Source organism: Lissotriton helveticus, chromosome 9, assembly GCF_964261635.1.
Source record: "Lissotriton helveticus chromosome 9, aLisHel1.1, whole genome shotgun sequence".
In the NCBI taxonomy this organism is placed as follows: Eukaryota; Metazoa; Chordata; class Amphibia; order Caudata; family Salamandridae; genus Lissotriton; species Lissotriton helveticus.
Genome location: NC_136070.1, coordinates 1,096,221,909 through 1,096,248,251, shown reverse-complemented (window position 1 = coordinate 1,096,248,251; position 26,343 = coordinate 1,096,221,909). Strand labels below are relative to the sequence as shown.

Here is a 26,343-nt window from a genome sequence, read left to right as displayed (position 1 = left end):
ATTCTTTTGGATAGAAATCAATTCTGGTAATTAAAGAGAACCCCCAACCATGATAGTATGTTCTAAATTCATAGTTTGTGTTTCTCCAGACCACTCACTATTAAATTATACTGCCTACTAGTATGCTATGATTGTTATGTGACTCCTACACCTTGTAGTCCTTTGTCTTATCTAACATTTCCTATACCGTGTTTTGCATACATATGATTGATTGTCTCTGTGTAATGTGTGTGATGTAAAGTGGTCTGACACCCTTCACTGGTATCAGTGGCGCTGTAAATCAGATTAAATGTATCTGAGCGAGAATGTGGATGCGGAGACTTGAAGGGCACTGTTGAGGGAATCTGAGGCAGAGGGAGTGATTGGGCGGCACCAACAAACATTGTCGCACAGGGCTCCAGCAGCTAAAGCTGGCCTCTACCACTTCCTTCGGTTCCAACACCAAATCAAAAATATTGATTTGAAAAAACCTTGAATCTGCAGAATACCTTCAAGTCAATGTATGATTTAGTAGTGGTCTTGGTGGTCCTAAGTCTTTTTTTAAATGTATGTACAATCTGTATTTGTTTGTAATATATGTGTTGTGTTTTTGCACTTATAATTCTGGCGAGTAAAGATCCCACACACAAAAAACAATTGTCCTATGAGTCTTAGCATGTGTGTGTGGGATACTGGTGAGAGGATTTAAATTAAAACAACTTACTAAGTATTAATGTCACCCTTAGGTGGCACAATAATTGCACTGAAAGATAACAGAGCCTTTTGAAATTTGCGATTATATCCATGGTGTGAGGGTTTTTCTATTGTTTAATTTTATATTTTGAATGATCCCACCCCTCATTACCTCATCAGGATCTCTCCCCTTTCTGAGACAACTGGATTTTTTTATCATGCACTCATCTGGAAACAATCATGAAATAGGGAAACATAGAGTAAAAAATATCCATATTTTTGAGACCTGCACCTAACTTTTCCATCAAATGTAATCCATTTAATACAGTTTTCAAATATATGGACTTATTTCACTTGTATATTTATATTTTTGTCCATGTTACTGATATCCACAGTAGGTCTCTTCAGTGATGCCAAATAAGATCAATAGTCCTGCGAGGTCACTTTCTGTGATGTCACTTCTTGTGATGTTACATGTAAATTAGAGGGGCCTCACATTTTCCCTCTCGCCCGGGCCCCAGAAGTTCTAGGACCGGCTCTGAATGGAGAACAGATGTTTTTCAGGTGTTTCTAGGACTGTTGGCCCATTTATAAGGACAAATGCCAACTCTACTGGTGCAAGTTTGAAGCCATCAAGACCCAAGCATAATCTTTCCCTAGGCTTGATTCTACCACAATGTGGCATAGCCAAATATTATGGTTGGGAAAGTCCAAGTAACACTTCTCCCATTCCCTCAATCCCAAAATGGCATAGAATTCTGTTTCACGGAAAGTGCTCTTTAACTGCTATGACTCCCACCTGTCTACTTCAATGGAATAACGTCTGTGAGTCACTGGTTGAAATGCAGCCGATTGCATTGGAGCCAGCTGTCTGCTCAGCTTCTTCTGAGAAGAATAGCACTTATACATGTTCAAATTGATATGCTGATAGCCCCTTCTCTGACGGGTCAGCTACGGTATCCCAGACAGTGATTATGGCAAAGCAGGGCTGGTGCCTGTGCCTGTGCCTCAGTGCTGGCCTAGTCCATGCTACCATCATGGAATCAACTGTGGGTGATAGTACTAGGATCTAATAATGGGAGAACAGGCAAATGGCTTTGGTGCTTTGGCCCTGTGACCCTTTCTCGGAGGAGGCAATTTGGTTTTAAACCTGGGATTGGTAAAGTAGCTGGTGAGGGCATTAGTGAGGACCTTAATTTGAGGGCCATGAGGCAACTGGTGGAATTGGGCAATGAGAGTTCTATTCACCTTCAGTGCTAGACACTTGTCAAAAGGTAACATTCTGGAAGGATGTTCTACAGAATCCCCAGTTCTTGGGGAGGGTCAAAGAACTGTGGCCAGACTATACACTTGATAACATGTTATCATTATCCTCAGTCATTTGTGAAGTAAATATCTGAGGTTTTCCAAGGAAGAAACCTTTGCGGCGCTAGCCCTCTTGGAATGGGAACTGGCTAATTTACCTAGCTGGGATATTTGAGACTAAGGGCCTGATTTATCGTTTGGCAGATGTGTTAACCTGTCACAAACTTAATGGATGTCCCTTCCACCTTATCACAAGTACATTGTATCCTATTGCATTTGTAATAAGGCGGAGGGGATCTCAGTCACTTGTGCGATGGGCCCTAAGTTTCTGGTTACTTCAAGAAGTGGTGGAAGTCAATCACAAACTGTTAACTCTAGAACTTATAATTCCTAGAGCTATTAATAATGAAGGAGTTCGATGACTGATTTGGATTGCCTGATTAGGAATAAATGGCATCTAGATTGGAGTCCATGTCTATCTCTGAAGTAGTCTGAGAGGAATGGTTATGACAAAAAAACTGGAGTAACTACAAACTCCCCAAGTGGAAAAACAAATGAAAAAGAAGAGCTGAGAAACAGGCAGCTGGATTAAGAGGAGACTAATCGCATTTACTCCAGCAAAATAGAACTTTGCCTCAGGTACATCCACTTTAAAGTTCCTGTCACCGACCTGTCCTAACAGTAGCCTCAGTACCTGCCTGTCTGAAACGAGGTATCTTTGTCAACAATTGTTGCGCAATTACAGGCCACATAGTCTACAATACTGTGGTTCTACACATCACAGAGCAACAATGAGAAACCCCCAAATAAACCTCTAATTTGTGATGAAATATTGTGAGCAAGCGCTCATGTGCACAAGATTATGGCTGTCATTGTGATTCTCATCAAACCTATGTACACTTCACCCAATTCGGTGACGTGCTTCTCAAGTGAACATATGCACACATGTGTGGTTGTTCACTTAGAATAGACTAGTGCAAGTTGCTGTGGCTCCAATCCTGACTGAGATGAGCACATGCAAAACTATGGGCAGATGCACAAAAGTATTGGGAACAAGAAAGGCAACTTATTTTATTGAGTTGGTAAAAGGAACACCAGTTAGTTCCAGAGATAGTGTTCAATGCATGCTAGCAGTGCATGCCATTGGGTGTCGGAATGAAAGTACAAACAGTGCAAAACACTGGAATGTGCAAGTGCAATCACAGCAGAACACTGGAAAATAAAGTTTAAAAAATGCAGAACATTGAGCTTCTAAAATAAAAAGCAAGAAGCACGGGACAACGGATATAGGAAATGACACTAAATCAATACAGGACATTGGACTACAGGATGGTATGCTAGCCTATATCTCCTTTTGTTCTGCTGTTTTGGGTCCATTCCTAATTGATATTAAATCATAGGATATAACAGTTTATGATCGTGCCTTTCAAATAGGTATTTCCCCTCTCCCGTATGGGATCATTCTGCTTGCCTATTTCATTTGGGGGAAGGTCAGTCTTGGGGTTTGAACTTTGCAGGCTATAAACGAGAGAGGTCCCAGTCAGAGGAAAAGCTTCTACACTCCAACATCGTCTAAGCAGCAGGAATCATAAAGACAGTCTGGTCTAGTAAGGGCAATCAAGGTTCCCCTTAGCTTTCTTGGCCTGAGTAGTAAGGGAAACTCACCACAGGAAATGTGAGATGTTGTATGTGACAATTTATTTTAAAAAAACAAAGAACTTAAAGGTCCAAACAACAGCTGATTCAATAAATAAATATTGAACAAAAACGTTGCAAAAATGAAGAGAACTGTATAAGGTTTTTGTAGGACATGGGGCTGCCTGTGGAGGGGAGTGAAACCCTATTCAAAAAGCTATCACAATTCCTATCAGGGTGAAGTCACAAGCAAACGCCAAATTAACCTGTACTTAACCCTCTGGTAGAGTGACACAAGCAGTCAGGCTTAACTTAAAGGCAATGTGTAAAGTATTTATGCAGTACTTCAAACAGTAATAAAGTAAAAACAAAACACAAGAAAAATCCCACAACTATTTAAAAAGTAGAATGTAATAAATTATTTGAGACCAAAACGACAAAATCCAATCCGAACCAGGTATGCAATTTAAAGATCTAGGTGAAAATAGTGTAAAAAATCACAAAGCGCCATCTGTGGTTGTCTGGTCGTGCCAGACCGGGACAAAGTCACAACTTCCGGCTGACCGCGATGGAGTGTGGGACGGATACCGGGACTAAGTCAGGCCAGCTGAGCAAAGTGCCTTAAATCCCTGTTGCACAGAGATCTGGTGCGGAGGATAGGTAGCGCAGAAGCAGTTCTGATGGGCTGTGGGGTGTGATGCGTGGTCCTGTGTCAAGGATGCGTTGCACAGCAGCGATTCCTGTGATCTGTGGTGCTGCGATGTGAGGTCCTGGGTTGAGGAAGCATAGCACAGCAGCAGTTCCAAAGAGCTACAGGTTCCTGTTTCAGGAATATGTCACGTTCAGGTGAGAGGCTACCAGGTGATGCATCATGCTGCATCGGTTCTGTTTGGACCACAGCTGGGCTGGCAGAGCACCTTCAGACCCACTTCCAAGGGTCCTGGACTGGGGTGAAAGCACTTTGGGGGTAAGAGACACAGCAGAGTTAAGGCGCTGGGTTAAAGGTCATTGGAGTCTTTCCTGATTGTGTTACTGTGATCAGGAGGCCAGCCAACTAGCCTTTGGAGTCACTCTGGTGGTCCTGGTTTCAAGATGAAGAGTCAGTCCTTCTCACTCATGCAGTAGAACAGCAGGGCAGCAGAGTAGGAGTCCTTGCCGAGCAGCACAGCATTCCTTCTGAGGTTTTCACAGGTCTAGAGGCAACACTGAAGAGCTGGACTAGAGGGTCCATTATTTATTCTTGGGGCCCACTATGAAGTAGGAGATGGTTCTGGAAGTTTACGCCCCCAGAGGTGCTTAGAATTTCCTCTCTCCCTGCCCTGGTCCCAGTTTGCTGGGGACACAAAAGATATCTATCAAACCCCTTTGAGGGTGTTCTGGGCAGAACGTTTTTGATGTGCAAGTGTGGTAGGTGACAGTTCCTACCTCTCATGAAGTCAGAGATGGCCATCCTGCCAACATCTATTCCCCTTTTGTCTTGCTTTCTTTGTGCAATACACAAAGATCAACTGCCAGCTACACGTAGTCATGTGACCCAGGATACAGGCACCAAATGAATGGTACAAGAAAATGCCAACTTTCTTAAAGTGTCATTTTCAGAATTGTGAATCAAAATCCAACTTTACCACCAAAGACGGTTTTAAATTGCAATTCCTTAGACACCAAACTCTATATCCTACCTTCTCCTAATTGAAAGTAACCCCTATTAAATGTAATGTTAGCTTAGTGTTATCTTATAGAAGAGGCAGACCTTGAAGAAGTAAAAAACACATTTAAGAGTTTTTCACTACTGGAACATATAAAAGTTAAAAGTACATGCCCAACTTTTTAATTAGACTGCACTCAGCCCTTTGGGCTATTTACTGCCTACCCCAGGTGGGACCGAGATGTATTAAAAAGAGGGGTTTAGGCCTGGCAAAAGGTGAAATGTTAAAAACTGCACACACAGACTCCAAAGTCAGGCCTTAGACATTTTTTTAGGCTACTTAAGTAAGTGGCACAATAAGTGCTGTAGGTCCTCTTGTGGGACGGGTATGCCCGGACGTGAGTCCCGTGCTCTCCATGCCACTGGAGTCAAGCTAGCCTGGGAGATGAGGGGTGAAATGCTGAAACCGGTCCTAGGATGCTTGTTTCCAGTCCAGGGAGGACCTGGCCTGGCAGTTCGGGCTGGACTGTTGCCATTTGGAGCATGGTCAAGACTGATTTGCATATGGCTGGGTTTAAACTGGAATGGCATGGAGACCAAAATAACTATGGATTTAGGCCCAGATCTCAGTAGTGGGGTGAATGTTTGATATTGTTCAACATTCTGTCCATCAATTTTTGTTTTTGCATTTGTCACCCTGAGTGGGAACGGTGTGCCTAGACGTGGGTCCGTGCTCTCCATGCCACTGGAGTCAAGAGAGCCTGGCTAATGAGTTGAGAAACCCTGAAACCGGTCCTAGGATGCTTGTTTCCAGTCCAGGGAGGACCCGGCCTGGCAATTCTGGCTAGACTGTTCCCATTGGGAGCAGGGTCAAGACTGAGTTAAATATAGCTGGGTTTAAACTGGAATGGCATGGGCAGAAAAAAAACGATGGATTTAGGCAGAGATCTCTGTACTGGGGTGAATGTTTGACAGCGTTCAACATTCTGTCCATCAATTGTTGTTTTTGCGAAGGTCTAGTAGCAGCATTTCATATACAGGCTCAGGGTACATGTAGTACCACTTTACTATGGACTTACTAGTAAATTTAATGTGCCAACTGGGTGTAAGTCAATTATACTATGTTTAGGGAAGAGAGCACAAGCACTTTAGCACTGGTTAGCAATGATAAAGTACGCCGAGTTGTAAAAGCCAACAAAAATGGTAAGAGTGAAAATAAAAAGCTTGGGGATGACCCTGCAGAAATGGCCAAGTCCAACAGTTTCAAATGTTATTGTGCAAGATAAAATTACCCAATTGCAATTAATGGAGACATGAGCATTCAAATTTAGTAGATGTTTAATTAGAATGATATGCTAAGGTGCCAATGTCAAACCACGAAAATCTTATCTGGCATGAATATATGTCATTATAACGCATGTGTTACATCGCATGCCATTACAACCCAGTTGTTACATTGGCCGCTTTGTTACATCGCATACGATTACATCGCAAGTCGTTACAACGACTTGCTGTAGGGGGCGTGCTGGACTTAGGAATAGTATAATTTACTATTCCTACTCCAGTTTGTGCAACAGTAGGGAAGGTGTTGGATTGTAAATCCAACACCTTCCGCCCCCTACAGTAAGTCGCTGTAACGACTTCCGATGTAATCGTATGAGATGTAACAACGCAGTCGCTGTAACAACAGCGTTGTAATAGCATACGATGTAACGTATCACTGACTAAATATCAAGAGACAAAATATAGACTACCCAAAATACAGATTACAAAATATCGACAGACAAAATATTGAATTCATATCTACAAACAGGTAAGTACCAAAATATCGAACCCAAAATATCGTTTATATATATATATATTTTTTTTCTTAAAAATAATGTAAAATTAAAAAAATATAAAAAATAAATAGCTAAAATATACTTAAATATACTTAAATTACCTTAAAATTATTAAATAACTAATTTAACTTATAAAAAAAATATACAATCATATCTGTTAAAACATATATATATATATTAACATAATATTAATACAAAATACACAATATTATTACCGTAGGAAAGCGTAGGGGTAAAAATTACTATTCCCACTCCAGAGAGTTCAACAGTAGGGAAAGCGTTGGATAGCGTAGTAGTAAAAATTACTATTCCCACTCCAAAGAGTGCAACAGTAGGGAAAGCGTTGGATAGCGTAGGGGTAAAAATTACTATTCCCACTCCAGAGAGTGCAACAGTAGGGAAAGCGTTGGATAGCGTAGGGGTAAAAATTACTATTCCCACTCCAAAGGGTGCAACAGTAGGGAAAGCGTTGGATAGCGTAGGGGTAAAAATTACTATTCCAACTCCAGAGGGGGAAACAGTAGGGAAAGCGTTGGATAGCGTAGGGGTAAATATCGACAGACAAAATATCGAATTCATATCTACAAACAGGTAAGTACCAAAATATCGAACCCAAAATATCGTTCATATATATATATACTTTGTAAAAATATCGAATTTCTTAAAAATAATGTAAAATTAAGAAAAAATTAAAAATAAATAGCTAAAATATACTTAAATTACCTTAAAATTATTAAATAACTAATTTAACTTATAAAAAAAATATACAATCATATCTGTTAAAACATATATATTAACATAAGATTAATAAAAAATACACAATATTATTACCATAGGATAGCGTAGGGGTAAAAATTACTATTCCCACTCCCGAGAGTGCAACAGTAGGGAAAGCGTTGGATAGGGTAGTAGTAAACATTACTATTCCCACTCCAAAGAGTGCAACAGTAGGGAAAGCGTTGGATAGCGTAGGGGTAAAAATTACTATTCCCACTCCAGAGAGTGCAACAGTAGGGAAAGCGTTGGATAGCGTAGGGGTAAAAATTACTATTCCCACTCCAGAGAGTGCAACAGTAGGGAAAGCGTTGGATAGCGTAGGGGTAAAAATTACTATTCCCACTCCAGAGAGCGCAACAGTAGGGAAGCGTTGGATAGCGTAGGGGTAAAAATTACTATTCCAACTCCAGAGGGGGCAACAGTATGGAAAGCGTTGGATAGCGTAGGGGTAAAAATTACTATTCCCACTCCAGAGAGTGCAACAGTAGGGAAAGCGTTGGATAGCTTAGGGGTAAAAAATTACTATTCCCACTCCAGAGAGTGCAACAGTAGGGAAAACGTTGGATTGCGTAGGGGTAAGAATTACTATTCCCACTACAGTGAGTGCAACAGTAGGGAAAACATTGGATAGCGTAGGGGTAAAACTTACTATTCCCACTCCAGAGGGGGCAACAGTAGGGAAAGCATTGGATAGCGTAGGGGTAAAAATTACTATTCCCACTCCAGAGAGAGCAACAGTAGGGAAAGCGTTGGATAGCGTAGGGGTAAAAATTACTATTCCCACTCCAGAGGGTGCAACAGTAGGGAAAGCGTTGGATAGCGTAGGGGTAAAAATTACTATTCCCACTCCAAAGGGTGCAACAGTAGGGAAAGCGTTGGATAGCGTAGGGGTGAAAATTACTATTCCCACTCCAGGGAGTGCAACAGTAGGGAAAGTGTTGGATAGCGTAGGGGTACAAATTACTATTCCCACTCCAGAGAGTGCAACAGTAGGGAAAGTGTTGGATAGCGTAGGGGTAAAAATTACTATTCCCACTCCAGAGAGTGCAACAGTAGGGAAAGCGTTGGATAGCGTAGGGGTAAAAATTACTATTCCCACTCCAGAGAGTGCAACAGTAGGGAAAGCGTTGGATAGCGTAGGGGTAAAAATTACTATTCCAACTCCAGAGGGGGCAACAGTAGGGAAAGCGCTGGATAGCATAGGGGTAAAAAATACTATTCTCACTACAGAGAGTGCAACAGTAGGGAAAGCGTTGGATAGCGTAGGGGTAAAAATTACTATTCCCACTCCAGAGAGTGCAACAGTAGGGAAAACATTGGATTGCGAAGGGGTAAGAATTACTATTCCCACTACAGTGAGTGCAACAGTAGGGAAAACATTGGATAGCGTAGGGGTAAACATTACTATTCCCACTCCAGAGGGGGTAACAGTAGGGAAAGCATTGGATAGCGTAGGGGTAAAAATTACTATTCCCACTCCAGTGAATGCAACAGTAGGGAAAGCATTGGATAGCGTAGGGGTAAAAATTACTATTCCCACTCCAGAGAGTGCAACAGTAGGGAAAGCGTTTGATGGCGTAGGGGTAAAAATTACTATTCCCACTCCAGAGAGTGCAACAGTAGGGAAAGCGTTGGATAGCATAGGGGTAAATTTTACTTTTCCCACTCTAGTGAAAATAAATTAATTTAATTCACATAATTATCAATTAATCAATTAATAAAAATTAATTATCAATTAGGAATTAATTAATTAAAAATTAATTAACAATTTATTCTAAATAAATACCAATTAATTAATTAACATATTTAATTAATTATAATTAAATTACTTCCCACCCTATTCCCCTATAAAACCACAACCCGCTACAGAATTAAATTACGCAAAACTTAAATAACATAAAATTAATTACTTAAAATAAATTACAAAAATATATACTTTTTTCACACATATACTAACATACAAAACACAAATTCGATAATATTAAAAATTCGATATTTTTAATAAACTATATTATGTACTTCGATATTTTGACTGTCTATATTTTTAAAATCGATATTACATTACTTACCTTCAAAACGGTATTTTTGATGTCTATATTCTGTCCATTCGATATTTTGTCCATTCTATATTTTGGAGTCGATATTTAGGTTAGTCTATATTTTGGAATCGATATTTTGACCATTTACCGATGTAACGCATGCGAAGTAAACAATCTCTCCCATCTGGCAATATAGACCCTAATCACACTAGAGGATATAATGAGCTAGTTGTTCTCAACCAGAGATTCTGCTTTCAGCTTTATAAAAGTTCTTTGGGACACCATTCTTATACTGAAATGAAGAGAAAGGCCGTGTCTAAACATAGCTCGAGGACCTCTTATATGTCGAGTAGGAGCAGATGGAGAACTTTGGAGATGTGTGAAATCTCAGAGAGGATGAAAATACTTCCAGTGCCCAATGTGAGGATGCTGGATGCAAGATGGAGTCTTTTCTTTTCACGTGGACTTATTGAACCTTGTGTTTATTGCATGGTTGCTTCTCAAGGCTCGTCATTTATCAAGACTCCATGACCTCACCCGTTATTTTCTTGGGCTCCTGCTGAATGAATTTGCGAAGTTCAGGAAGGTACAGAGTAGGACAAGACATTGCTGCATCCAAAGTAGTTGTGCCATTTGCTTAAGAATGTTCCTAGGTTCCTCAGTTGTTCTTGAACACAAAATCTGTTTTTTTATAGTGCAACAATGTAAAGCAAATGTACATTTCTAATGCAAAGATATTCTCAAGCAGTTCTTTTTACTGATTTCTTTTAGCCTGGACCCAGTGACCTCAGTTCATTTGAAATTAGCTGTAGGTGTGTTTCAACAAACTAAATGGGTTTCCAAAGATCCTCCTGGAGCCTATCAGTTAATTAGGAAACCTTTAAATTGGCTACTTGCTTCCTCTGGATCACAATCTCCTCTGCCTCCCAGCAACTTACAGTCTAAATTACAAATGTGCCAGAAGAGAAGCAGGCTATGCCCAGCAGGACCAACTTTAGGTATATTTAGGATCAATTCAGGAGATTATTTTGATACAAACCTAGGACAGTTTCTGTGTGACAGAGATTCAAGATAAAACATTTAAAAAGTCCTGCATTATTTTCTCCAGCAGACATCCGACATAGCACAAGAAACCCCTAACACAACACTCACCCCATTGTATCAAAATCCTTTGAACTGATAGCAGAGGCAAATGGTCAGTCAGGGCCATTTACATAGTATAATTAGGTTGGGCATTTTTTGTGTTTCCTAGCTGTTGACTATAAATGCAGTGATGGTGACCTACAAGGGACTGAAGAGCTTCATCCCTGCATTCCCATTACTGAATGGGATAGCTAAGTTTTAAAGCACCCCATGTTTCTTAAAGTAGCAGGGGGTGCATTAAATAATGTTTCGCTGTTCATGAAGACATTAGGGGAAACAGGCAATTGTCCCCTGGACTAATGCCTGCTTCTTTCAAGGACACCCAATCCGATTACCACTTCCTATGTGCAACTGAGTTACCACCTCCTCCAAGATGTCAATATCTTTTCAATGTTTTATGACTCCAATTACAACGACAAACTGTTGATGTATACCAATGCAATGCACATTTAAGAGGTAATCTCCATTTCATTCCCCATCTTAACTGTGATTTGATACAACTGCCCTACCTGCGAGTAGCACCCACGGAGAAGATTAAAGCACAACAGATTAATAATGGATATGGTCAAACACGTGAGATGCACACCCAAGGAACTTAAGATATGTGTGTGTGAACATCTGATTTCAATCGGTTGATGGACATGATTTATTTTTTGAAACATTATTTTGGCAACATCTTTCAAATATCGAACATTATGTGTTATATGAAGTATTAACATCATGAAGAGAATGTTTATTATTGGAGTTACGGCGCAACAGTAAACATCAAAAGGGAGGTCGGGGTAAAGTATTGTTTTAACTGAGGAATGACCAAATTAGAAAAGTGACAAATGAAGGATTTACGATAAACTTGAAGGTTGACAGACTTACGCAGAGGTGAATTATGGGGAATGTAGGCAGGAGCGATAACAACAGTGTTAATTGAAGGTTTGAGATAGGTTCAGCTTTAAGAGGTAAGGCAGCTGATCAGGTGATAAAGTAGTAGAAAAACACGGCGTGTTGTTAACCGCCGTTAGTGAGAGAAAAATGTTGGAGTAAGAAGGAATGCCATTTCAAGTTGCGGAGGTACGATGTTTTATGAACGATATCTGGGGAATGGAAAGCCGGTTACACGTAGAAGGAGGGCGGTGGTAACTAGGGGTAAAGATTTGTGGTGTCACTTAATGTAAAGGAAGGTGAAAAACACAGGGCAAAGTGGTTTGCTAGAGTAGTTCTCAATTTTTATCACGGAGGTATTCTGCTCCGGGTTTAGAGGGAAAGCGCTGTAAATAGAAACATAGTATGATGTTGCTTGAATGTAAATATAAAGTGTTAAATGATTTGAAGTCAGATTTTAACAGCCACGTTTTTTAACTTTGCAGAGAACCCCTGACGAAGGACTTTATAAAGTCCGAAATGCATTGGGTAATACATGAACTTGCAACCAAGGATGCTTTATGTTTTTTGATGTGCACGGAAAAAGGCCTGGATGGGCATATCCGGTGCATGAGAAGTTGTTAAAACATAAGCAAATCATGTGTGATAAGAACTAAGAAAATAAAATGGCATGAAGTGAAAGTTTTGGATTACATGTAGTAATTATTGTCGAAAGTGAAAGAGCTATTGAAAAGGATTATGCGATAATCACAACAGCTGTGCACCTGGATTGTAGTGTAGTACTGCTCCCTCTGCGATGTGGATTTCTAATGGCAGATTCTAAACCAGAGGAGAATCCTCAGTCTGTGGATTTTGCATTCATTGTTGAAAATTAGTGGTAGGACTCCTAGTATTTGTTGCAGCTTATAAAAGTTGATAATAAACTCCAACTCAAGGAGGACACATGCAAGGTTAGACTTCTCATGGAATTTAGACTTCCTTAGCCGCTAAAATAAGTCACAGAGGTATCTGAATGACTTGCACATAACACATATGAATCAGAACATGATTAAGTGATGCAGACTACTTAGGATATTACCAACTTCTGTTATGATCAAATCAAGAAGCCATAATAAGGAATCAGTATGCACTGGAATGAAAAACAATGCAATCTATGATCATGATAATGTTGATTAAATCACAGTGTTGCATTATAGCTTTGTCATGTGTATATATTTATTAGTATCCTGTGTTGGTCAAAGACCTTCATCTGCTTTGGTATACCTCACGGTCAATGACTGGGTAGAGGTTGAGGGACTTAGAAGTAATGCCTTGATTACTTACCAATAATCTTCATCACTCTTAGTCTTACTTGTAATTGAAAAATTAATTACATACATTGCCCACCCTCCCTGGTACCGTGGCCTATGGCAAAGAACTTTGGATTACAAGAAGTACTGGGAGTATGCTACTCTCTTATAGCACCTAGTTGAGGGTGGGTGGGACAGCTTCCCCAGTGTGGAATCCCACCCCAAGGAGCTTGCATCCGTTGTCAAGATCAGCTGTGGGATTAGGGTGCAGTGGGATTCCTTGACAAAGATTGCCTATGTTCTGCCACTATTCAGGAGCCAACATGACCTCCAGAGATGCAGGAACTTTCACCTCTAAATTCTTTGTGTGTAACGCTCCATGTTTCCGTGGGATCCATCAAAGAGTTCTCAAATGCAGCATTACCCACTAAGCCATAACTGCCGAAGCTGCCATATTACCTTTGAGTTCCCATGATTTGGTGACTGCTGCCTCTTTTTGTTTTAACAAAGACTTCAGTAGGTTCTGAAGATGGGTGACTCACTCCATAGGGAGATATACCTTGCCTTGTTCTGTGTTGAATCTCGCACCTATGGACACGAGGTCTTTCAAAGGTTATAGTTGACATTTGGGAAAAGTGAGAACCAACCTAGGTTGATCTAGCATTGGTACAATCTTTGTTAAGTAAAGATCCCACTTTTAAGTAGAAGGGGCTTGAATTAACCAATCATCCAAGTTGAGTAAGATTGATATCGCATGCAGATGGAGATGGGCGGCCAAAGGAGCCACCACTTTGGGAAACATCTTGGGGACAATTAAAGGCCAAATGGAAGAACTTGGTACTGCCAGTGCTGACATTGAACACAGAACCTCAAGGACTTTTTAATGGGGTTTGAACACTGGGACATATAGATAAGCATTCATCAAATCTGTAGTCACAAGAGCATACTCTTTCAGAATTAAAGGAATGATCCTTTAAGAGTTTCCATTTTGAAAGGAATATTCTTCACTGATTTGCTCAGGTCTTTCAAATTAATCAAACTCCCAAATTCTCTTTTCTGCTTTGGAACAAGAACACAATTGAGTAAATCCTTTGCCAGTCTTCTTTCTCTGGAACAGGAACAATGGCTTTCTTCCGGAGCAGAGACTGAATACCCTCCTTCAAGGCTTCCATTTTTTCTTGGGACTTTGATAAGGAAACATGAACGGTCCCGGGGAGGATCGGGGGAGAGGAGAACTCTATTTGTAGCCCCTCTAAATTATGTCCCAACACCACTTGTTGGTTGTGGATTATTCCCATTTGTCCTGATCATGCCGCTCACTTCAGCAGCCCTTTAAACATGTCTCAAGCCTGCCACTGCAGAGCCACTGTGTGCAGTTTTAAACTGCCATTTCGACCTGGCAAGTGCACCTACTTGTCAGGCCTAAAACAACCTTTTTATTGCATGTAAGTTACCCCTAAGGTAGGATCTAGACAGCCCTGAGTGCAGGTGCAGCATATTTAAACAATAGGGCATGAACCTTTAGGTTTTACATGTACTGGTGGTGAAAAGCCTTGAATTCATGTTTCACTACTGCAAGACCTATCGCTATGATAGGCTAATATTGGGATTACCTTGTTCCAGTTTATAAGTCTAATTTCCAATTGGGAAAAGATAGGAATTTGGAGTTTGGAGTCTCTGGACTCACAATTTAAAATCACAACTAATGGTGAAGTTGGATTTTAAATTGTAAGGCTTTACATGGCATTTTCTTATTTTAACCACTCTGTCTCTGCCTGTTTCTGAATATACGTCTGGGGTAGTTGACAGCCGGGCTTTCTGCATTCCCTCTAGAACGTCAAACACAGGGGTGTGACACTCACATCCTGATGGCCCATCACCAGCCTGATGGGACTTCCTGAGTTAGATTGGGAGAGAGGAGCTGACACTTGCACCTGAATAGGACTGTGCCTGTCTCCACACAAAGAGTTTCATACCCCCATACTAAGACTAGAGCCAGGGCAGGAAATGCAGGGACATTGTGAACTTCAAAGTCCACTTTGAAGTCTCCCCCACTTCAAAGGCACAACTGGGTATATGTACTGGACCCCTGGTACTACCCATTCAGTACACCTCTGGATCTGAGTGCATTCTGCCAGGAAGTAGGACTGCTGTACTGCCGGGAGAGGCTGCCTCTCTGCTGAGCTGCTTAGCTGTGTTGACCTGCTGCCTCTTGTCTAGGAGTGAGAAGGACTGAATCTGCATCTCTACATCCTCTGAGAACTTAAGTGACTCCAATGGCTTCCTGGATTGCCTCTTGTTATGAAGTCTCAGAGGCATCAAAGACTTCTTTAAGTCTGCTTCAGCTGATGGACTCTGCCAACGTTCTGCAGCTGTTTTTCTGCAAAACTCGATGCAGTAACAACTCTGTGCCGATTGGAACTGACGAAGTGCCCTTCGAAGCTAATGCATAGCAGCTTCAAGGACATCCCAGCATGGGTCAACGGCATTGTGGAAACCAACTATGAGCCTTGATGACAACACATCCTATGCATCGTAAGTGGTTCGATGACGACACAGAACGCAACTGCGTGGCTCAACGACAATGCATTGACTGCACCGTAAGGGGTTCAACGATGAAGCAGGACCTGTCTGCAAAGCTGGTTGACAATGCATCTACCTGACTGCGTGGATCAGAACCAATGCATCAAGTCTTTGATGGAGATGCTTTCTTCATCCAGGGTACTTTTCAGGGGGACCTGCATGAGTTCTATTGCCAGAGTGCCCTCCATCACAGTTGGCCTGAAATTTGGATTTACTCTGGTCCAGTGCAACCTCCAACCCAAAGCTACCAGAGGGTGAGCACAAGTTAATTTAGAGTGTGTATCTGACTGACTCTGTCTAGGATTATGGTTCCTGTTTGCACTGGGTGCATACCTCTGCCAACCAGAAACCCAGTTTCTAACATTAGTGATCAGAGGTGAGGATAGGACTTGTGTTTCTGCAGTACCTCACATTAATTTGGTATATACTACCATCCACATCTAAGACTAATTTGAATCAATTGTCGCTGACCACCAGTGATATTTTTCTCCTACTCTCTTTAATTGACATTTTTACTTTTTCTATTTTCTCTCATTGGAATAAATACCTAACGTTCTGCCTCAAATCGCTCGAAGCGGGGGACATATGGTCTTCTTCTCTGTCCAACGAAACGAAAGGAAAACTCTTAATCAAGCAAGCAAAAATCCTTTCAAACCAATCGGACACACAACTGGTGCTTAAGCTCTCTCATGGCGCCTGGGCCGCCAAATTATACGCTCCGAAAACCCTTCCATCCTATCTTGCATCAGCAATGAAACCGTATATTAAACACCAGCTAATGAGATTTCGATTTGGCCTAATTCCACTGAAAGCATACAAGTTTGGGCAAGGATATAAGATAGGAGCCTCCTCCCAATGTCGGTTTTGCAAACGGGGAGAGGAAAACTTAATTCACATTTTGTGTATTTGTCATCAATTGCGGCCACAAAGAATATTCTGGCTGAGACCAATTTGGCTACTTCTAGGTATCAGGACATGCCAAGAAGCACTCGAGGAATGCATGAGGGGGGATTCGCCTCAAATGGCGACCCGCTTTGTCAAATTCATTACCGAAATTAATTCCATGACTTTTCCCTCAGTGCAATGCCTGAATTTAATCCCTGGCAAGTAATCGATTTTTGACTTTCCTTGCCTTTTTACTTTTCCCTCATACCCATTCACTGTTTTAGTTTTTAACAGTCTCAAATGTTTTTACTACCGTTTTTTGTATTCTTGTATATTGCAATGATTTTAAATAATTGTGCAATAAAAACTTTATTATTATTATTATTATTATTTCTCTCATTGGCATTTTTTGCTTTTTCCTAAAATCATTTCTCTGATTAGAGGTCCCATAACTGCACCTGTTAGGCCATATTAACAAGGTGAAAAGTGTCTGTAATAGGGTTTGAGGAAAATGCATCTCTCTTGCTGATACATATACATAGTAAACAGTGGGGATAAACTACTCTGTTTCCTAACACACGTTTTTTGCATTGTAACTGTGCATACTATAGTGTAGGAGAGACCAGTTTCTCTCTTGTGACATGTCTCTAGAATGATGGGTCTGAAAATTAGGGTGTTGAAAGTGGCTTACGTCTCTGGTAGCAGCTCTCCTCAGTATGGCAGGTGTACAAGTAAAGTCTGGAGTTGAAATTGCCTATATGCTGAGACGTCTGTCTTGCATAACAACTATAGAGGCTATGATATGAAAATATATTGACCTCCCAGGTCCCTAGAGTAACATATCTGCAAAGTAGGCTGTGGGTTAAAGCTGTTCTATTTGGACATACCTCTCTTCATACTGATTAATGTGCATTTTAGATTATAACATGGAGTATCCTCCCTCTCATAAGCTGTGTCTTGGGCAACTGATGCCCATATTTGATTTTGGAGACATACTCACCTCTGTTTCAGACGCCTCCCAATGGTAAAACCCATATGTAATAGGGTGTGCACAGCAGCTGATAGGAGTGTGCATTACAGTGTGAAGATGCACTGCCCTCTGTGCCAAGACCTCTCTCTTCTATCGGAGTTCTGTGGTAAATAAATAAATAATACCCTATTTTTGAATGTATAAATGAATAACAGATAGCTCAATAAATAAGAGTCAAAATTCGAGGTAGTAGGAGTTTCGCAGGTTTATTACAGCATAAAGGACAGGAACAGGACAACCTGCATAGGAATAGGATGGCAGGGCCCAGCAGCGCTGCTGGTGTCAGGATCGGGACAAGGGGAACGGATGACTTTTTTAATAACAGTGCATGAGCATATATACATAACGCAAACACATAGCATTACATTGCAGTAGGCGTAGCAGTGGGTGGAGCAGAAGGTGTGACGCGTAGCAGTCGCGAAAGATAAGGGTGAAAAGAGGTGTAACAGGGCGTATACATAGACATGTGATGCAAACGTAACAGAATATGTCATGAATGGGGCGGAAACCATGGAGGGGACTACCTAAGGAGCCGGGACCTCTAACCTGATGGTGCGCGCAAACTAGCAATGACGTATCACTAGGAGAAACTGGGGGCTATGAACTCTGTGCTAGGAGCAGAGACTGAAGTCTGGAGAGTCAGGGCGACATGTACCTAAACAGTATCTAGTATCTGATGTTTAGAGAACATGTTGATATAAACTAGAAGTCAGGAGGGGAAAAGCTAACTTGATTCTAAGACTGGACCATGCATTATTCTACATGTAGTGCGTGATGAAGAATATTAAATGACCATTAAATGCAGTCTTTCTCTTACATGGAGCCGGAAAGGCTAGACAATGACGGAAACTATTGATGCAGTTCAGTAACTTAGGAATGCAGAGAAGGAGGACTGAACTGATAACTGGAACTATAACATACTTTTGGCAGACTCAGAGGCAGAGCCAGGCTGAACCGGGCACTGTGAGGCAGGAAGTAAGTGAAGGGTCGAGGATACAGGTGGGGGCTGTATCGCTCCTCAGCGAGGTTCAGGAGACAGGAGCTGAATCTGGTGTCCAGGCCCTTTTGAGGCCTAGAAACGGGGACTTTACAATGGAATAACGTGCACACTGAGAAACGTGGCAACGTAGCTTTACATAGGCCTGATATTCGTAGTATTCACGAGGACTGGAAACTGGCATATTAGAGATGGACACAACTATAATTGCGTCATTAATCGAACATGGGGAATGCATATGCATATTTAATCATGCACACATAACATATGATGGATGACACGTAGGGACACAGAACATGGCAAAATTTACTTTTCCACATTCCCTCCTTGTCACTACGTTTCCATCAGGAAACATCAATATTCATGATACCATCTATCATTTCATACAGTATCATTTGCTCGTCTCGAATTATCCTGGAACGGGATTTAGAACGGGGCTTGGGACTAGGAATACAAGAGGTAGCACAAATGCCGCAAATCGCAGGGCCACATTGTATACAGAGACAGCAGCTGAATATGATCGCTACTGCAATACCTAGGAAGGACAATATTTTCCATCCCCATGCGGAAATTATATTCCAGAACCAACCGGACCATGTCCAGGTGCCTGGATCTTGGTGTAACAGATGGGCAATTTTATGGAGTCTGGTTATAGCTGAATAAACAGATGGCGCGTTATTTGGAATGAAAATGCAGCAACTAGATCTGATGACTCTACAGGCCCCGCCCCTATCGGCCAGTATGACGTCAAGGACGAGACGATTCTGTAAAACGACAAATCTCATAGCAGATTGCTCTTCAGTTAAATTACCTAGAGCAGAAGCAGTCTCATTTACTACAGCTTCGAGGGTTCTGGTTAACCTACGGATTAGCTTACTATTCTGGATAGGTCCTATAAAGAAAAAGAAACCTCTGTTGAAATCTGTATACTGTTCTAGAGTAGTTTCAGTATAATCGACAATTGGGGACTCCATTCTATGTCTAACGTGTACTAGATGTGTGTTTCTATGATAATCAGGTGGGGCTAGGAAAACTGGTGGCAGTAGGAAGGCAATGTAACAGGTTCCCTCCCAACCGAGGGGCAGACGAACATATGCAGTTTGACCACAAATAAAATAAGAATGACGTGAAGCTTTGAAGATAGATTTCCCACTGTCACTATACTTGACAATAGTAGTACAATCACTATGTCCTACATGTACAGAACCATAATTTCGGACACATAATTCGCCTTTGACTGGTAGTACTGAAATAGCAGGTAAGTCTGGAGTAGTATCAGACTGAACATTCAAGACCATGAAATTCGAAGAATAATTACCTAAATTATACACTTCATTTTCTAGATCTAACCCTGTTCTGTGGGGAAGACCTTGCTTGTCTGGAAAACATGTACTGTTAAGAAAAGACATATCTGTTGAGGATGACGTTAACGTGGACCATGCTCCACACGAACCATTATGTGAGAATGGATAAGGAAAAAGTGGCAGAACTCCCTTCGGTGTCTGGAAAGGGGGGAGTCGACCACACACCCAACAATTAGTGGCATTGCTGGTCTGATGTGAGTAATGTAACATGCGGATGAATGAGTTATTTCGCATAGCGAGGCGGTAAGAGAGTTCATGAGGAGGCAGATCACTAAACGTGTGCTCTACTGTAGCATTAGCAGACTTATTTACATGAAGAACTGGGAAATACAAGAAAAATGCATAACTGGTGCAGGAAATCATAATGCTGAGAAACAATATGAAACATAGAAAAACGATACATCGAATTGAGTTTTGACTAACTCTCTCACCATGGGGGTCTATTTTATACATGTCAGAAACAGTCTAACCGTTTCACCTAGGGGAGGACTTAGACAATCAAACTGACTGACTTATTTTACTAGACCGGAGTTTTAACTTATACTCCTGTTGCGGAGTTTTCTCTAACAGGGGAGGGTTTGTAGCAATGTCTTTTGCGGGACAGTCCTTGAGAACAATGCTTTGGCAATCCTTCAAATCCTGGGAAATGTTCTTTAAGACGGGTTTCAGTCCATTAAATTGTTTTACATGAGAAAGGTGCACCCAGCCTTTGCGACCTTCCAACTTCACGGCTGTACGGGTGGTGAGGAGGACCTGTCGGGGCTCTTTCCAGCGAGGCTCCAGCGGACTTGATCTGTCAAAATTCCTCACCATCACCATGGATCCTGGAACAATTTCATGCGGTGCCACCTCGGTATTGTCTGGAAATGCGGCGGCAACCTGTGAACGACATGAGTTGAGGGCAGACATCAAGGAAGCTAGGTAATCTGTCAGCATATTACTTGAAACATCGGTAATACTTCGGGGTCTAGGAGTACCCCACATGTTAGGGGGGCGGCCGAAAACGACCTCATACGGGGACAGACCTGATCTGGAATGTGCGACCATGCGCATATAAAATAAAGCGACTGGCAGAGCTATTAGCCAGTCCACACCTTTCTCTTTACATACTTTGGCGATACGGATTTTCAGAGTCTGATTATGTCTCTCTACAAGACCGGCTGCTTCAGGATGGCGTACACAATGAAACTTCCACTGGTACCCTAACAACAGGGAAACATGTTTCATCAACTCAGATGAGAATGGCTGACCGTTATCAGAATATACGACTCTAGGGAGTCCATAACGGGGGAAGAACTCACGAACCAACTGCTTGGCAGTGGTCGCGGCTGTGTAATCTGGAACTGGATATGCTTCTGTCCACCTGGACAAAGCGCATACAACTACAAGAACATACTTGAAACCTCGACATCGCTCCATCTGAATATAATCCATCTGGAGGACTTCAAAAGGGTGGTCAGGGGGCTGGAATCCACCTCGTTCCACCGGGACACTTTTACCTGGATTAAACTGACAACATATCATACAGGTACGGACTTTCTGCTTGGCTGCAGCTCGTAAATGCTTGTTGAACCAAATGTTCTGGATACTGTCTAACATAGCTTTTTCTCCTAAATGTGCTGGACTATGTGCGGTATTAATAATGACTTGAACCATAGAGTCGGGGAGAAACCATGTGGCTCTACCCTTTGTTAACCATCCTTGATCTGTCTGGACCCCTCCTTGTTCGGACCATTTCTTGATTTCTTCGGGAGTAGCGTGTAACTGGATATCTATGACATCTTGTGTAGGGTCCTTAACTGTCATGCATGTAATCGGATCTGGAGTGTGTGTCATGTTAACTGGAATGTCTAGAGTCTGTGCTGTGAGCTTGGCTGTGCGATCTGCTAGATCGTTACCTTGAGAAATGGTGTCAGTAACTTTCGTATGTGCTTTGCACTTCATGATAGCGATAGATGTCGGTAAATGTATGGCATCTAACAGAGCTTGAATAAGGAGACCATGCTGAATCTTGGTTCCATGAGAAGTCATGAAACCTCTCTCCTGCCAGAGCACTCCGAAGTCGTGTACAACTCCAAATGCGTAACGTGAATCTGTGTAAACATTAACTTTCAAGTTCTTGGCGTGTATGCAGGCTTGTGTCAGAGCAACTAGCTCTGCTGCTTGAGCGGACAGGGTGTCAATACGGTGTGTTTCAATAACTTCAGTGTCAGTAGTCACTGCATACGCGGCGACTAGTTCTCCTGTACTTGTTCTCATACATGAACCATCCACATAAAGTGTCAGGTCGGGATCTGGTAACGGAGTATCTGTCAGATCTTGTCTTGGCTTTGTCGTAATGTTAACTACTTCCACACAGTCATGTGTGGCAGAATTCGAAGTAACTGATGGTAACAATGTAGCAGGATTTAAAATGTTGCAGCGTCTGATTTCTATGTGTGGCTGGAACAGTGTCAATTCATAACCTGTTAAACGTGCAATTGTCAAGTGCTGAGTTTGTGTTCGGTTTAAAAGAACTTCCACGGAATGTGGAACTTGTACTATCAAGGAGTGTCCTAAGACTATGGAATCACTTTGTCTGATAGCTAGTGCTGTGGCTGCAACTGACTTGAGGCACGCAGGCAGAGCCTGGGCTACAGGATCTAATGTGCTCGAAAAATAAGCACAGGGCTTGTATTGTCCTGCCTGATCTTGTGTGAGAACAGATAATGCTGTACCTTCGCGTTCAGTAACGAAAAGTGTAAAAGGCTTACTGTAGTTCGGTGTAGCTAGAACTGGAGCTTGGCATAGGGCTTTCTTTAACTCATTGAAACTAAGTGTATGTTCAGATGTCCAAGGGAGGACAGTCGATACGGCTGCCTCCTGTGTCGTTAACTGTATCAGTGGCTTGGCTAGAAATGCATACTGAGGAATCCATTGTCTGCAGTAAGAAGTAAGGCCAATAAAAGCACGTACCTCCTTCTGGGTCTTGGGCTGAGGAAGACCCGCTATTAACTGGATACGGTCTGGTGTCAATTGTCTACCCCTCTTGGACAGTAAGTGTCCTAAGTAGACCACTTGCTGGACACAGAATTGAAGCTTAGAAGGGGACACCTTGTGCCCCATCTCGGCTAGGAAATACAGAACTGTCAGTGATGCTCGCTCGCAAGCACGTTCAGAACGGGCTGTGATCAGTAGATCATCGACATACTGGAGCAGGGCAGTGTCAGTTGGCATGTGAATGTTGTCTAGTTGTCTTTTAAGTGCTTGACTATAAATACTAGGACTTTCTGTGAAACCTTGAGGAGCGCGTGTGAACATATAGCTCCTTCCATTTAAACAAAATCCGAAAAGGAACTGGCTGTCTGGATGAATAGGGACACTGAAAAATGCGTTCTTGAGGTCTATGACAGTGAAGAACGTGGCTTCGGAATCAATGGCCGTTAATAGGGAAGAGATGTCTGGGACAACTGGGTACTGCGGAATAATACATTTATTAAGCTCTCGTAGGTCAATCACTAATCGATATACTGGGGGTGCATTTGGATCAGTACGTTTCATGACTGGAATGATCGGAGAATTACATACGTTGGAGTCAGTTTCTACAACCACTCCTTGAGCAATAAGCTCGTCAATAATTTTGGATAAGGCTGCTACAGCCTCAGGTGGCAATCTGTACTGTCTGATTCGTGGTAACACTACACCTGGCTTGAGAGTCACACGATAGGGTGTGATTTGCATGTAACCTACATCAGTTGGACCTTGCGCCCATAAGTGCTGCGGAACATTAGACAGTCTTGAATCAAAATCTCGTAATACATAGTGACCCTTAAAGTCACGTAGGAACAATCGTATTCCCTCTGGGGAACAGCATATAACTGCACCTAACTCTTTCAGTGTTTTAATGCCTAATAGATTTTCTGGACATGACTTAGTAAGTAACAGATCAGTAGTGCGGGACAATGGACCTACTTCTAGAGAAACTGGTTTTGAAATCTCATTTACGATAGGTTTTCCTGAGAATCCAAGGGAAACATTTCTTGAGCCTGAGAGCGGAGCCCCTGGAACTTCGGCGTGACTAATTGTGGTCCTACTTGCCCCTGTATCAATCAAAAACTTTCTGTCTTTCCCTAATACTTGACTGTGAACATAGGGACCTTCTTGATCTACAGGTATCTCGATGAGAGGCAAGCCTACCTCCCTCTCTAGGCTGTTTCATGAATACTGCTGGTACTCTGGATACTCAGACTGTGCATACTGGTACATCTGCTGTGTAACATGCTGTGTTGCAGCGATAGGCTGCGGTGCTGTAACTGTCTGTGGCGCATTCTGTGGCTGAGGAATCTGTGAAACTTGTTCTTGTCTAGGCGGACGTGGTCTTTCTTTAGTCTTACCAGTAGCTATGTTGTGTTTCAGAACTGCACACTCATTTATAAAATGACCTGGCTGTTTACAATAATTGCAGTTCCCTTTAACGGGAGCTGCAGGATGACTGGCTTGATTCGGACCCCTCTTCTGACTGTCTTGAGGAACAGATTGTGCAACTAGTACTTTCATCTTCGTGTCTTTCATACGTTTTCTTTCGTGTTCTTGTTCTTCTCTGATTCTATTCTGGTGGTATTGAAGCATCTGCAACATCTGGGACGGGGTATTAGCTTGCCAGGTACTTTCGACTTTCAAAACTCGATTTTTAATTTGTGGGCTTGAATTCTCGACTAATTTAGTAACAAAAAGGTGAGGGTATGACTCACTACTTGTCTTGAGGCCACTGTTGATGCTAAAGCATTTTTCGAATCTAGAATAAAAATCACTAATATCTTCGTCTTGTTTCTGTTTACAGGCTGAGATTGCATCCCAGTCTTCTTTTCTAGTTGTCAATAATCTAGGTAAAACTTGTATTAATAATTCTGGTAATTCTTTACATTTATCTCCAAGACCGGTACCTGGTACTCGTGCCTTATCTTCAGCTTCTAGAACTGCCCAATCGATCTTTTTCTCCCCCACCTCCCATTCTTTTTCCTTGAGCTTTTCATACACCCCTGCGGGCAGCAGAACCTTTAACATTTTAATTATATCTGGATACGTGTATTCTCCCATACGGAGCATGTCTTTTAATTCTCTATGGAACCCTGCTGGATCTTTGTCATGACAGGGAATTAATTTCTTCATCTCGAGGAGTTCCATCTTTGTAATCGGAGTGTAAACAAACACTCGTTCTAGTTCGCCACCCGTTCCTCTGACTGGGTGGACTTCTCGTAACGGATTCTGTCTCTCCATGTAAAATGGTTTACTTTCTGGGGGTGAGACATGAACAAAATGCGGGTTCAGAAACGTTCTATATTTGTGGCGCTGTTCTAGAATGACACTAATTAAATCGGTACCTAAACCTTTCCATCTATACTGGAGTAACTCGTTCAGGACATCATGTAACGGGCCTGGATCAGAGTGCTGACCCTCATACAAAGTAATGAGGTGCTGAATCATATACATACCCACCAGTCGTTGTTCGGCTGGGGGCATTTTCAGAAACATTTGTGCCACTATTTCTTCTGGAAAAGTGATAGAATCAGTAATCCATCGGACTGCTGATCGGGCTAGTTCTTGTTCATGCATGGTACTTAACTCACTGTAACCGATTCGTGATTTCAGAATGTGATCGGTAGCTTGGAATACTTGTTCTAGAGAACCTTGTTCTGGTGCTGGAGAATGAAAAATAGACTTGTGTTCTAGGCGTAAATGGCGATCTGGAAATCTAGATTTTCCTACATACGCTATTCTGGCGGGATTCTCGTCGTCTAACTCTTCAGGATCAGAGTTACTTTCTTTCTCGCTTACTTGTGCTTCTTTACGCTGTTCGTGTAACTTTATTATTTCTTTACGGATTTTCTTGTACATACTCTCCATAGCACCGACGGTCTTGTGCTTACCCTCGGCTATATTATCACTCCACCTTGTCAGGATTTTCATTTCGGCCGGATCTTTAGACGGGTAATCTTGTTCTCTTATTAGACAATTGATCAGAAACTTTAATATCATGAGCTGGATCTCGGCTTTCCTTTGAGACATGGCCTCGCTAATGCTTTCTGGATCATCCCCTGTACGGATGAAACGATATATTCTGTCTAGATCTTCTTTCATATTCGGTAAGGTGACTAGATACTCGGCCACCTTTCTTACGCGGAATGAATATAAAACCATATTATCCTCGCCTGGGACTGGATCATAGCCGCATTCGGCAAGGGATTTTCTTATTTCTGCTACAGTCTGATGTCTGGGCGTACGC

The 26,343-nt window shown here is 41.9% G+C and overlaps 1 protein-coding gene across 2 annotated transcripts in view; it reads left to right on the top strand.

Moving 5' to 3' along the window:
- The window catches only part of FAM107A (family with sequence similarity 107 member A), a 764,756-nt gene that overhangs the window by 89,920 nt on the left and 648,493 nt on the right, over positions 1–26,343 (top strand). The window contains exon 1 of one of the 2 annotated variants that reach the window (XM_078661507.1): positions 12,099–12,122. The exons of the other annotated variant lie outside the window; for it this stretch is intronic. Coding sequence (XP_078517633.1) covers positions 12,102–12,122 — 21 coding nt within the window. The 5' untranslated portion in view covers positions 12,099–12,101. Of the gene's footprint in view, positions 1–12,098; positions 12,123–26,343 lie in introns of those variants that run through there. 2 annotated transcript variants of the gene reach the window in all.